General features: G+C 47.3%; 1 protein-coding gene and 1 non-coding gene across 3 annotated transcripts in view; both read left to right on the plus strand.

Moving 5' to 3' along the window:
• Positions 1–14,225, plus strand: part of Rnf41 (ring finger protein 41) — a 29,397-nt gene extending 15,172 nt beyond the window's left edge. Inside the window, exons 3-8 of one of the 2 annotated variants that reach the window (XM_021174484.3) lie at positions 1,140–1,252; positions 8,143–8,414; positions 9,300–9,435; positions 9,919–10,022; positions 10,697–11,073; positions 13,847–14,225. In XM_021174484.3, coding sequence (XP_021030143.1) covers positions 1,163–1,252; positions 8,143–8,414; positions 9,300–9,435; positions 9,919–10,022; positions 10,697–11,048 — 954 coding nt within the window. In that variant the 5' untranslated portion in view covers positions 1,140–1,162 and the 3' untranslated portion in view covers positions 11,049–11,073; positions 13,847–14,225. Of the gene's footprint in view, positions 1–1,139; positions 1,253–8,142; positions 8,415–9,299; positions 9,436–9,918; positions 10,023–10,696; positions 12,039–13,846 lie in introns of those variants that run through there. The other variant, XM_021174482.2, reaches the window with a different exon arrangement.
• On the plus strand, positions 8,772–8,870 carry LOC115032257 (small Cajal body-specific RNA 11). Its single transcript, XR_003837903.1, has one exon.
• Positions 14,226–14,517: the final 292 nt, after the last annotated feature.

Consider the following 14,517-nt stretch of genomic DNA (forward strand, 5'->3'; position numbering starts at 1 on the left):
TACTGAGCTGTGGCTGTCCCTGCTTTTGTTTTTATTTGAGGCAGGGCTTCACTGTCTTGCTCTGGCAAGCTGGTCTTGAAGTCAAAGGGATTAAAGGCTTGGGCCACCACACCTGGTGTTTGTTCCTTTGGTTTTGGTTCTGTAGATTGAACCCAAGGGCTCATACACTATCAGAAAGCATCTACCACTGAGCTGTATCAGTGACCATAGCGCATTGATCTTAAAAGAGAAATGTTATCAGCTCATTGTTAAACTGTTCAGTGATATCCATGGCCTGGGTGAAAAGTCCAAATTCTAAATTCTTTTTTTTTTTTTTTTAAGATTTATTTATTATACATAAGTACACCGTATCTGTCTTCAGACACACCAGAAGAGAGCGTCGGATCTCATTTCGGATGGTTGTGAGCCACCATGTGGTTGCTGGGATTTGAATTCAGGACCTTGGGAAGAGCAATCAGTGCTCTTACCCGCTAAGCCATCTCTCCAGCCTCCAGCCCCCAAATTCTAAATTCTTGGTAGCCAGGCCATTGCTTGCCTGTTGAGACTGTGTCTTGACACTTTTGTTTGTTTGTTTTTGGTTTTTTGTTTGTTTTCGAGACAGGGTTTCTCTGTGTAGCCCTGGCTGTCCTGGAACTCACTCTGTAGACCAGGCTGGCCTCAAACTCAGAAATCCGCCTGCCTCTGCCTCCCAAGTGCTGGGATTAAAAGCGTGCACCACCACTGCCTGGCTTGTCTTGACACTTATTTATCCCCTCAGGCCAGCTTTTTTTTTTTTTTTTTTTTTTTTTTTTGAGCCCACCTGGGCCTACTGCTCTGTCCCAGGCCTCCTGAGTAACTAGCTCTTACTGTAGCCCTTCTTACTGAAGGACACATTTTTGGAAAACTTCTCAGAACCACCGTTCTTTCAGCCTGGATCAGGAGTCTTCTCTTTAGAAGCCTCCATTGAAACTCAGACTGCACTGTAATTTGTGTGTGTGCTTATGTGATGTCTGCTCTCAACTGGATGTATTCCTCACACAACTAGATTCTCAATCAATATCTGTTGGATAAGTGAATGGATTTTGGCAGTAAGCTCATGCTTTGACCACATAGACTTGGCTTTTTCTGAAGTGACCTCTTTTACTTGCAACTCCTTTCAGGACCTGGGTTTCAGTGATGAGACATGGGGTATGATGTGACCCGTTTCCAGGGGGACGTTGACGAGGACCTTATCTGCCCTATTTGCAGTGGAGTCTTGGAGGAGCCAGTGCAGGTAAGTGGGCCTCCGGGCAGGTAGAACTACCAGAAAGGACTCTTGAGGAGTGGGCTCCTGGGAAACTCCCACTCCGATCCCTGTAGACCTTTGGTGCTGAGGAGAAGGGACGTTCTGGAGTCTGTCTAGAGTTGTTTCAGATCCTGAGGTCACTGAGACATCTGTAGTGGTCTCAGGCTTGGTAGTTGCTTTTTTGCAGGAATTTCAAGGTCTGTGCTCTGTCTGTGACGGACCTTCTAGACCTGGATCAGTTTTCACTGCACTTGAACTGTGTGATGCTTTGTGTAATGGACAGTGTCCCTTATGCCTGCCTCTAGTCTAACATAACAGATGGGGACTCTGCTTTCTTCCTGGGATCTATTGAAAAGGTTCGATGTAGCCATGCACTTAGCACTTTGATGTGAAAACTGCCAGGTCAGTATGTCATTTCCTCTACTGGTTGGACCAGGCCCAGAGTCACGTGTGTTCTGGGAATGTGAAGCAAGCTGTAAGGTAAACCGCTGACAGCAACATTCATGGGACAGCATCCTATCCGCACCTTATTACCTCTATTTGCAAATACCAATCAGTCCATTGACACTTGGCCAATTGAGGCAATGTAATTTCCAAACCAGGACACGAGTCAAAGCCATCTCATTTGCTTCTTTTAGACAGGGTGTCTTTGAGACTTTGATTCTTTCCAGTTTTCAGCCCATCAAAAGGAACAGAGATTTGAGCAGAATAAGGTTCAGACTCCACTCCAGGGGCTGTCAATCTGGGAACTTTTCTATGTCTTTGTACCTATTGCTGTCAATGGCACATTAGATGGGTGTGGAGAGGTCATTGGGTAGGTCCTGCTCCCTCAGGCCTTGGCAGTGTATTGTCTGCTTTATGGCACTGTCATTTAAGGCAAGTCACATGTAGAGAGATGAATGGTTGTTATTGAGCCTAAGTCAGAAGCCACCCACCCATCTCCAGCCTTTACCTCCTCAGGGAGAAGGCAGGCAGGCGGCTTTTTTGATCCTTGGCGTAATCCCAAGGGCCTGTGAGCTCTTGTCCTACCGCTGTTTGCTTACTTAGGAATGGGTGATAGATTGAAATGATTAAGAAATCAAGCTGCAGCTGGACAGACGGCTCATGGTTAAGAGTACTTGCTAATGTCCCAAAGAACCCAAGGTTAATTCACAGCAACCCCATCTATGCTACAGTGGCTCTCAGTAACTGCAGCTTTAAGGAGATCCAAAGCCTCGGGCACCTAGGCTTATAAACACTTACCCCATACAGGAGCTCACTCCTATACATGATTAAAGATAATAAATACATTTTTTAAGGTGAAGGGAAAAACTTAATGTTTTCTTTGTAATGGTTACCAATCAAAGATAGCTTCTAGGTTAGGGGTGGGGCTTATGTTCTCTTTATCCATGAAGTTCTGGGAAACCCCCATCTGCTTGGACCTGTGTTTTCTGCTAGAGTCTCTGTGAGTTCATGTTGTCACTTGAACGTTGATATCTTCCATCCCTACTGGATCTTACAGGTTTTCCTCCTCCTCCTCTTCTGCAGGACCTACTAAGCACTGAGTGGAGGGGTTTGATGACAACGTCCCTTTTAGGACTGAGGGCTCCAAGGGCTCTGGGGTCTCACTCTCTGCACATCGTCCACTTGTGGGTCTCAGAATACATTGTATTTTTCCAGTAAAAATAAAAGGGGGGAAGGGAGTAGCAGAGAGCTGATATAGTGGTTAAGATCATTAACTTAAGAGAATCAGGGTTGGAGTCCCAGCTTCTGCAGACAGTTCTGTTACTCTGGTTCCAGGGCCCTCTTCTGCCCTCTCATGGTATCAGACATGTATAGACAGAGATAAAACATGCTGGCAAAACACTTATCAGAGAAAATAAAAATGAATTTAAAAAAATCAGGCTGGTTGTGCTGGCTCTTAAAGTTAGATGTTCTGACGAGGCTAAGGAAGAGGATCTCAAGTTCAAGGTTAACCTGGACTCACCTCTGTATGCAGGTGAGATGACCGGATTGCTCAAAGCTCTTGTCAGGCAAGCCTGTGACTCTGGTTCAGTCTCTGCTGGATTCCATGGTAGAAAAAAGCCCCTGTCCACCCCTTTGTCTTTTCCCCCCTATACACATACATAATAACTTTTAACATAAATCAAAATAGTATAAAAAGATACACTGAAAACACTCCTGCGCCCTGCCTCCTGGTCAGCTCCTCAGAGGGAGCTTCTTTGCTTTGTGACTGACAGACAGAGCTTTGCTGTGTAGCCCAGGAAGTCTCAGATTTTTTTCTAAAATTTGTGTGTGTGTGTGTGTGTGTGTGTGTGTACGTGTGCCATGATGTGCTCATGAAGTCAGGTCAAGACTTGGAGTTACTTCTTCTCTCATTCCAGTGAGTCCTGAGGATTGAGCTCAGGACATGAGCATAGCAGCAGCTGCACTAACCTCCTGAGCCAATCTCGATCAGTTCTGACCTCAATACCTGATCTGCTGTCACAGCCTCCCTACCTTGAAGACTATACATATATGCTACCATGCCCAGCCTATAGAGCTATAGATATCTTTTTGTTTTTTTTTTGTTTGTTTGTTTTGTTTTTCGAGACAGGGTTTCTCTGTGTATCCCTGGCTGTCCTGGAACTCATTCTGTAGACCAGACTGGCCTCCAACTCAGAAATCCACCTGCCTCTGCCTCCCGAGTGCTGGGATTAAGGGCGTGCGCCACCACGCCCGGCTTATAGATATCTTTTTATTAGTTCATTTGGTATCCTTTTTTTTTTTTAAAGATTTATTTAGTTATTTTATGTATGTGAGTACACTGTAGCTGCACAGATGGTTGTGAGCCTTCATGTGGTTGTTGGGAACTGAATTTCTAGGACCTCTGCTTGATCTGGTCAACTCTGCTCGCTGAGTCCCTGCTTGCTCCAGCCCAAAGAATTAATTATTATTACATATAAGTACACTGTAGCTGACTTCAGACACCCGTATCCTCCAGCCGTCTCCACCAGTCCCTCTCTAGTCAGAAGAGGGCGTCAGATCTCATGGGTGGTTGTGAGCCACCATGTGGCTGCTGGGATTTGAACTCAGGACCTTCGGAGAAGCAGTCAGTGCTCTTGCCAGCCCATTTGGTATCCCTTTAGTGAGCATCTTTTTTTTACTCCCACTTGGCGACAGTGCTCTATGTAGCTCTGGCTGTCCTGGAACTTGCTCTGTAGGTCAGGCTAGCCTTGAACTGTTAGAGATCTACCTGTCTCTGCCTCACTGAGTGCTAGGATTAAACTTGTATGACACCACACCCAGCTTCAAAATGTAACTTAATTATTTTTAAAATTTAATCACATTTTTAAAAGTGTAATTTTAAAATTACATTTAGAGTGTATGTACACACATGCCCACATAGGTCAGAGAACAACTAGTGGAAATCAGTTCTCTTCTTTCACAACATGAGTCCTGGGTGTGGAACTCAGGTTATTCACATGACACCCCTATCCTCCAGCCGTCTCCACCAGTCCCTCTCTAGTAGTCTCCTGTAGATGAAAGCAAGTGTCTAGAGGGAGGAAAAGAAGGAAGGTAGCTCACCTCTCTCTGTCTCTCTGTCTCTCTGTCTCTCTGTGTCTCTGTGTCTCTCTCTGTCTCTCCCTCTCTCTGTCTCTCTGTGTCTCTGTCTGTCTCTGTCTCTCTCTCTCTCTCTCTCTCTCTCGTTCTCTTGTGCTAGATGAATCCCAGGGCCTTGTTCTTTGTAGGCAGGATCTCTGAGTATCACTGAGCTGTGTCCCCAGCCCTGCTGTGCTTGAGGTGGTCACTCTGACTGGTAAATGTAGACTAAGAGGCAAGAGAAACCAGTTGGAAGTCATACTTGACAATTCAGGTAAGAGATGATACCATAGGAGCTTGAATCAATAGAGATGGAGAAAAGTAGACACATTGGGTTTTTTTTTTTAAGATTTACTTATTTTATGTATGTGAGTACATCATTACTGTCTTCAGACACACCAGAAGAGGACATCAGATCCTATTACTGATGGTTGTGAGCCACCATGTGGTCGCTGGGAATTGAACTCAGGACCTCTGGAAGAGCAGTCAGTGCTCTTAACCTCTAAGCCATCTCTCCAGCCTGATTTTTTTTTTCTTTTTTCTTAAATAGTATGTTTATTCTTTAAGATTACCCAGGATATAGTGACACCTGCCAAAAAACCCAGCACTCAGGGCTTCAAGGTAAGCCTTCTCTATATAGCTACTTCAAGGACAGGATAGCCTGCATGTGACTTTCAAAAAACATGGAGGGCTAGGTTTGATAGCATATGCCTTTATAGTCCTAGCACTTGGGAGGCAAGCGGATCTCTGTGAGTTCGAGGCCATCTACAAATTGACTCCAGGACAGCCAGGGCTACACAGCTACACAGAGAAACCCTGTCTCAAAAAAAGAAAGAAAGAAAGAAAGAAAGAAAGAAAGAAAGAAAGAAAGAAAAGAAAAGAAAAGAAAAGAAAAGAAAAGAAAAGAAAAGAAAAGAAAAGAAAAGAAAAGAAAAGAAAAGAAAAGAAAAGAAAAGAAAAGAAAAGAAAAGAAAAGAAAAGAAAAGAAAAGGAAAGAAGAAAAGAAAAGAAAAGAAAGAGAAAGAAAAGGTTTTGAGATGAGTCATATGTTAAGGGTTTCATATATAGATGTGTATATATATGTATGTGTATATATATATACATATCTATATATATGAATATATATATTAAGAGTTAGCTTTTTAATTAGATACTCTTTTAGTTAACACTTTAAATTACATTTATCACATATTTATTCTTGTGTGTTGTGTGTGTGTGTGTGTGTTCACAGTGGGTTGTGACACATATGGAATCAGATGATACTCTGTGGGAGTTGATTCTCTGCTTCTACCAGGCTTGGTAGCAGACATCTTTACCTGCCATACCATGTCTCCAACCTGGCTTTTGAGCTTCTTAGAAGTGAACTCTGAGCACATGTGACTGCACAGGGGTTTGAAGTGCAATCTGTACTAGCCTAATGATCTAAGAGCGATCACTGGAACCTACTGTGGAAAGGGGCCTCACAGCCATGTGTGCTCCATGGTGCGTGTGACTTGCACTTATACACACTCCCAGTTCTGGGCACAACGTAATAAATGCAAAGTTCACCTGACTCAGGTACCGTTCATTGCCCATTGCTGAATGCTAGGTAGTATCTTCCCAGGAACCAGGGAACCAGGGAGCCTTCTCAAAGAAATAAGAGACATCTTTATATATGATGGGAATGGGGAGGGGTTACTAGGGTTTTTGAAATAGGGTATGGCTATATATTCCAACTAGCCTGGAACTTGGGATCCTCCTGCCTCTCTTTAGCATCCTAAGTGCTGGAACTCCCCACCCCCACCCTGCCATGATATTTATGAAACAGAGAACAGTGTCATTCTACAAAAAAAAAAAAGAAAATGCTAGTCCTATGTAGGAGCCCAGGTGTAGCATTTGTGACTCAGGGGCCATACCTCATTGAAAGGTCATGACCGGCCTCATGGAGAAAGACCTTGAGTCTGCACAGAGAAATCTCACGGCCATACCTCATTGAAAGGTCATGACCGGCCTCATGGAGAAAGACCTTGAGTCTGCACAGAGAAATCTCACGAGAGTTTCCCTTACCTTTTCCTACATGATTTGTTGTTGGGCCTTTTTTTTTTCTTTCCTTTTAAAAATATATTTAAAATATTTTATTTTTGTATGTGTGTGGGGGGCGGGTAGACATGCCATGTGTGTAGGTTCCTGAGGATGTCCAAAGGACTCTCGGATCCTCTGAAACTGAAGTTAGAGGTAGTTATCAGCTGCTGTGTGTGTGCTGGGACCTGAACTTGGGTCCTCTGGAAGACTAGCAAGTTCTGTTAACTGTCTCGCCAGCCCCTGTTTGTCTGTCTGGGAGTTTGGAGGGACTGTTCTTTTGTTGAGACAAGGTCTTACTATGTAGACCATGCTGGCATGGAACTTAGAGACCCACCTGACTCTGCCTCCCAAGTGCTGGGATTAGAGGTGTGCACCAGCCTGCCTGGATTTTTCTTCTTACGTTTGCTTATTTTGTGTGTGTGTGTGTGTGTGTGTGTGCGTGTGCGTGTGCATGTGCCTGGATTTTTCTTCTTACGTTTGCTTATTTTGTGTGTGTGTGTGTGTGTGTGTGTGCGCGCACGCGCATGTGCTCTCATGAATACACACACAGTCCATGGAACATATGGAACTCAGTAGTTTGCAGCCAGTTCTCTCCTTTTACCATGTAGATCCCAGGGATCAGACTCACCTCAGGTTTGGTGGCAAGCACTTTTACCTGGAAGTCCCCTCTCCAGCTCCATTTGTTTTCTGAGGCAGCTCTTGCCATGTAGACTTCCTCCTCGGCCTGTGAGCTGGGAACGGCCACATGCAGCCCTCGTACTCTCTCACTTCTGTGGTGGTTAGTGAGTCTCTGCCATCGTCCCTACGCTGTGTCTGAGTCATTCATGAAGCCCTGTGTACAGAACACACCTTTCCCCATAAGGATCTGCTGTGGTCGCCCTTGCCGGCAGGGCTCACCTTCCTCTGGCCTTACTTGGCAGTTACTGTGTGTGAGTGAGATCCTGCTGGCTGTGAGTGAAGGATGGCCTTGTGTCGTCCTCTCCACCCCTGGAGTGTCCTGTGAGTCTCTTACTGTTACAGAATCGTTTGCTTGTTTATCTTGTCTCTCAACTCATTTCCACTCCTGAGCACAGGAAGTGAGTCTTACACCTGACCTGAAAATGCTCTGCCCAAAAAGATCTATCCTTGATTGTGAGCCCTGGATCTCTGCTCCTAGAATCTGCTTGCAGGTTTCATTGGCTTCATAATTACTGGATCCAGGCTCTCAGCTCTTGCTAATCCCCTTGTGTCCCTTTTGCCCCTACTGTCCCTTCTAGGCGCCTCATTGTGAGCATGCCTTCTGCAACGCCTGCATCACCCAATGGTTCTCTCAGCAGCAGACGTGTCCGGTAGACCGTAGCGTTGTCACGGTTGCCCACCTGCGCCCAGTACCTCGGATCATGCGGAACATGTTGTCAAAGCTACAGATTGCCTGTGACAACGCTGTGTTTGGCTGCAGTGCTGTTGTCAGGCTTGACAACCTCATGTCCCACCTCAGTGACTGTGAGCACAACCCGAAGCGGCCTGTGACCTGTGAGCAGGGCTGTGGGTGAGATTCCTCCTTCCACTCTGTTCAGACATGGGCCTTCCTGGCTGCACTCCTGTAGGCAAGGAACACTCCTGACCTTCTTGGCTCCCTGCCCACAGATCTCCACTTTCCAACTACGATCATTTTGCTCTCTTGTTAGCAGAAAGAGGACAGCAGTGCAGTGACCTCTGCTAGCACTGAAGGCCGCGGTGCTTTATTTCTCCAGGCCCATACACTGTCGGGCTGCCTACACCAGTCTTGCGCCTCTCGTGTTCCCTTGTGCCCTATTTTCTGTCTGTGAAGTGGGAAGTATTAAATTAAACACTGATCCTTTGAGCAGCGATGTAGGCCTCCTCATAAAGGAATGTGTGCAGGTAGACGTCAAAAGAGGAGCCTGAGAGACACACAGCAATTTCCCTCTTAATTCAGGATGGCTCCTAAGATGAGGGCTGGCTCTTAAAGGCACAAGAGGAGAATCCGTGGCAGGGTGTGTGCTGGGCATGTGCTGCCAGCTCAGTTGGCAGAGTGCTTTCCTAGTCTGCATAGCTGGCTCTGTCTTGAGCACCTCGGGAGCAGCCAGCATGGTGATCACACCCATAACCCCAGCACTGGAAGGTGGAGGAAGGAGAGCAGACATTCAAAGTCATTCTTAGCACACGTTAGAGGACAGCCTGGCCTAAGTAAGGCCTTTATCAGTGCCCCCCCCCCATGCTGTTTTGTGGGTAAAAGTTCTATATAAGGGCAAAGAGAATGTTTGGAAAAATTGAAGAAAGGGAGGCCTGGAAAGATTGTTAGAGTATGAGTTGCAGAAAGCTCACTCAGCAGTTTTCTGTCACAGAATAAGCCATGAGCTTATAATGTCCCCTCGAATAGCCTGTTCTGCTCTTGTCTCATTCTGGACTGCAGCCTGGAGATGCCCAAAGATGAACTGCCAAACCACAATTGCATTAAGCACCTGCGCTCGGTGGTCCAGCAGCAGCAGACGCGCATCGCAGAGCTGGAGAAGACCTCGGCTGAACACAAGCACCAGCTGGCAGAGCAGGTGGGGCCCGGGAAATGAGGGGGGCATGTTCTCCTGGTGAAGAATCTCCGCCAGTGCCAGACACCACAGCCTGTGTCCTGCTCCGTCTGCAGTTTAGTAGGGAGCCCGTTGGACCTGTCTGCCCTCACTTCCCTTCATGTCCTTCACCCATTCAGTCACCTGACATATGGACTGCCTTCTCTTGTTTGTTTGTTTATTTTTCCAAGACAGGGTTTCTCTGTATAGTTTTGGCTGTCTTGGAACTCACTCTGCAGTCCAATCTGGCCTTGTATTCTGAAATCCACCTGTCTCTGCCTCCCAAGTACTAGGATTAAAGTTGTGTGCCACCACTGCCCAGCGTGGAGTGCCTTCTTCATGAAACCATTTTGCTGTCTTTCCCCTGTGTTCCTGAAGAAGCTTGTAGTGTGCTGTTCCTCAGATCTCTCATTCTCAGGCCTACTGTTTGGCTAAAGTGTCCTCTCTGGTTCTCTTTCCACCCCACAGAAGCGAGACATTCAGCTGCTGAAGGCATATATGCGAGCCATTCGCAGTGTCAACCCCAACCTTCAGAACCTGGAGGAGACAATCGAATACAACGAGATCCTCGAGTGAGTGTCACTCGGTGTGGAGTCAGGGGTGGGGGCAGGGCCAGAGAGAAGAGCAAGAGAGACCCTCACTCCAACCAGGCTTGCTCTTCACTGGGGTGGATGGCGGGGAGTCCTGGCTGAAGATGGAGTTTGTCCAGAACTAGCTGGGGACCACCATGCTCCTAGCATGTACTGAGAGCTTAGGGGTACTCAGGAGCAAACAGGGGTAGCTTAGCACTCGGAGGAGAGGGCAGAGTGTACATCCAGGAAAGTCTGTAAAATCCAGCAAGACCAAGCAAGTGAGCAAGGGAAGTGTAAGACCATGTAAGACCCTGTCCATTTGGAGGCCTGTGTAGTTGGTAGACCAGACAGTGAGTGTGGAGTGGAGAGGAATAGGCCCGAGGACCACAGTGTAGAAGGCATTTCTTCCTTCAGGAAAGTCTGGCAGTTGCTGTGTGGTAGGCACCATGCATGCATTGGGACTTCAAAGAATAACAGCCTAGACTCAGGGATTGAGGATGGTGAGTGATGTGACGTGAAGTGAATAGCAGGCCCAACTAGAGGAGGATTTGGGTTTTCTGGACCAATGCTGGAAAGAAAGTCAGGTGGCCTGCAGAGTGGAGGTCATCTCTGAGGAGAAAAAGCCAAAGCAGAGAAAGGCAGGAGCTGGCGTGACCATCCCAACCCCTCCACAGGTGGGTGAACTCCCTGCAGCCGGCAAGGGTGACCCGTTGGGGGGGCATGATCTCCACTCCTGATGCTGTGCTCCAGGCTGTCATCAAGCGCTCCCTCGTGGAAAGTGGCTGCCCGGCCTCCATCGTCAACGAGCTGATTGAAAATGCCCATGAACGCAGCTGGCCCCAGGGTCTGGCCACACTAGAGACAAGACAGATGAACCGGCGCTACTATGAGAACTACGTGGCCAAGCGCATCCCTGGCAAGCAGGCTGTAGTGGTGATGGCCTGTGAGAACCAGCACATGGGGGACGACATGGTGCAGGAGCCAGGGCTCGTCATGATATTTGCGCATGGTGTGGAGGAGATATAAGAGCGTAACTGGCTATCAGGAAGAGGTAGAGTTGGAAAACCCATTGCTCCAGCAGCTGAGCCCTGACTTCTCCCACAGCCCTTATGCCACGGCTTGTACCTGAGCCACGTACTCCCTGCTTCTGGCATGAAGGACTTTGGGGCACTTAGCTCAGCCTTTCAGTGGAGAACCCAGATTCCTGCCTTTTGCTATATTCTTTCCCCCACAATGTCTGTAAATTTTCAGTCAGGGTGGAGAAATCCCCACTTCTGTATTTTCCTGACTAAGATCCCCTGGTTCCCAAATATTTTCAGAAAGCACAAAGAAATTTGTTTTCCCTAGAGGATCAGGGTGGAGTGAGGCATTTCTAATTGTCTATCTCTTCTAAAACCAGGGAGTCCCAGCAGGCAGGAGTCCCAGCAGGCAGGCTTGCTGAAGTCACGCAGCATTGAGAGCTGCTCTGAGGAGCCAGCACCTGGCAGAAGGGCTGAGGGTGTAGCCCAAACCCTCTAACCAGTGAGGCCAAAGCCTGGTCCTCACACGCATCCCTGTCCAGGCCGCTGTGAAGGTGCAGGCCTTGCTGGGTGTGCAGGGTGGCCCCTGTGAGGGAGCACAGGGTGGGTTGCTGAAATGTTGCTGAACTCTTTCCTACACGTTTCATAATTAGGGAAGGGAAGGAAGGGGTGGGCGTGAGAGCACTGGTGTTCATACACTCAGCAGGAAGCTGCTGTCTGGCTCTGCTGATCCAGGACGGCACTGCCTCAAGAGGGTGTCTGTGTTGGCTCGGTGGCCCCTCTTCAGCCCTGTGATTGCAGTTAGCTTGATTTCCTTTGGTGTTGTTTGTTTATATTTCCAGGTCACAAACCCCATCTGTTACCCAGTCTTGTTTTCATAGGATGGACTGGCTGTGTCTCTCTGATCTAGCCCAGCCACATTGTTGGCAAATTAATTTATTTACTTTTTTTTAAAGAAAGGAGAAAAGAAAAAAACATCAAGAAAACTTAAAACCTTTCTTATGCCCTTTCTTTGGTTGTTCCCATTGTGGGGTTTGGGTAGGGTGGGGCTGGTAAGGTCTGTTTCATATGTTTCCTTTTCAGCATGAGCTCTGGTCTGATACCTGCTCTGACCCTCCCCTCCATCACCCTGCAGGAGTTTTGGCTGTGGCAGTCCAGCATTGATGCCTGTAACCCATGAAGAAATTTGTTCCCTGACCCTTTAGGTCTCCTTGTGAAACCCTAGAATTAACTGGCTGGCACATGTGTTTTGAAGGTGACTCTTCCATGTTTCCTGAGGAAACTTCCTGTTTATCTGGGTTCTAACCTTCACCAGCCAAGTGGGATACAAATCAGATGTCTCCAAAGCCAGGCTGACTACACTGCCTCAGTCAAGTCCACCCGAGGACTTGGGGCCATTCAAAGCTCTCTGGGTGGCTGCAGGGTCCCCCGTGGTGGCCAGTAGAGTGAGCAAGGAGAAAGAGTGGTGTGATTATTTTAAAAGCACAGGTGGGAGTGTGATTGGAGAGGTCAGAGGGCACTCCTTCACCATACTCTAGCTTCTCTCTGGGAGTTCCACTCCAGGCTAGCCTGCTGTTGGTCTCACTGGTTGAGTCATGTGCCTCCTGTGGGGTTGGGATAGAAGGATATAGCTTGAGGACCGTAAGGAAAAGTTGGGTGTTACAGCTCCAGGGCATTGTGCTCGGGAGTTTGAAAAAGGCTGCTATGCTCAGTCGGGTTACTGCATTTCTTGTTCCTCTTTGCGCCTGCCTGCCTTGCCCAAGCCCACTCTGTCTATTCCTTACTCTGAGATGAATGATGGAGGAGGCTGAAGTTTGTGTGTCCTTTGCACCAGTATCTGCAGCTCTTCTGTTGTGCTGTGTGCTGTACATGGTGTTCACTGCACTAATAAATCTCTCACTCAACTCTAAATTCTTAGTCACCCCCCCTTATGAAGGATTCTTCCTAGCTTGGTAATGCACCTTCCACTGACCTCTGCCTTGAGAGACGTCTGTCTGGAAACTGCATACACTTCACACACTTCGAGTTCTGTGCTCTACTGCTCTCGTAAGCCTAACTGCATTCTCTTCAGAGTGTCCCTTTAGCCGGAATTCTGTTTTCCTAAATGTTCTTGCATTTGGAGGACACTACAGAAGACTTTAGCACCTCTCTCCAGCAAGTGGGGAAGCTTCTGCCCCCTAGGGGCTCCTAATATTAATGTAGGGAGGAAACCTGAAACAGCTCTCCTGCTGTTCAAACCTTGACAAGGACTTGCCTGGCTAGGGAGAGGTAAGAGCTCTAACTGCACATGAGGATGTGAGTTCAAATTCCCAGCACTTGCATAAAAAACTGAGCATGGTCAAGAGATAACTCCCTCATTGTGTGGGGCAGAGGTGGAAGGCTTACTGGAGCTTGCTGGTCCCTATTTGAGCTCTAAGTTCAGTGACTGACAGTGTCTCAAAGAGTGAAGCCAGGTATGGTGGAACACGCCTTTAATCCCAGTGCTTTGGAGCCAGCCGGCAGATGTCAGTGAGGGGCCTGCAAGTTTAAAGGAATATGGCATAGTAATAAAACAGGACACCCAACATCCTCTTTCAAACACCTTGAAAGCATGAGTATGCACATACATGTCCAACATGCTCACACATTTTTGCTGAACACTTTTGTTACTACCTTATTCCTCCTGTGAGAAACTGTGTGTGTGTGTGTGTGTGTGTGTGTGCGCGCGCGCATGTGTGCATGCATGTGTGGCTTAAGATATTTATGTATATTAATATTTTGCCTATATTTCTGTCTGTGTACCACATGTATGTCTGTTGCCCACAGAGTCTAGAAAAGAGCACTGGATCTCCTAGAACTGGAGTCACAGAAGGTTGTGAGCCACCATGTTGAGTTTGAAACTAGGTGCTATAGAAGAACAGCCAGTGCTCTTAACCACTGAGCCATCTCTCCAGCTCCCAACTGTATGTTGAATTTGTTGACCTTTATTGTGCACCGAATGTAAATATAATGGAACTCTCCTGACTCTTAAGTTGAGGGAAAGGACATTCTTGTCTCTCTGAGTCTTCCCTTTCATGCACAGTCACTGATCGCACAGTGGAGCCATCTGCTGTGATGCACACTATAGTTCTGGCACTCGAGATTGTTGAGTCAGAGGCCATTTGTTTTGCGTAGTGAGTTCCAGACCAGTCTGGGCTTCGTACTGAGGGCAGGGGGTGGGGGGGGGGGTATGAGAATGATTGGCAGTCACAGTGGAGCACTGGGAAATGAGACATGAGCCTGTCAGAAATGCTGGGACCCTCCTTTCCCCTTGAATCAGTTTTTTGTTTTTTAAATTTTATGTGTTTAAGTATTTTACCTGTATATATGTTTGTGTACCACATACATACATGCCTGGTGTTGAGCTGGTATTACAGGCTGTGGTCCAGCGAGTCCAACAACAGCTGTCTACCAATGGAAAGTCCAGGAATCCAGCTCAGTTCATCCATGTTCAGTCC

The sequence above is a fragment of the Mus caroli genome, unplaced genomic scaffold (genome assembly GCF_978045245.1).
Source record: "Mus caroli unplaced genomic scaffold, Mus_caroli_1 scaffold_9, whole genome shotgun sequence".
Taxonomy (NCBI): Eukaryota; Metazoa; Chordata; class Mammalia; order Rodentia; family Muridae; genus Mus; species Mus caroli.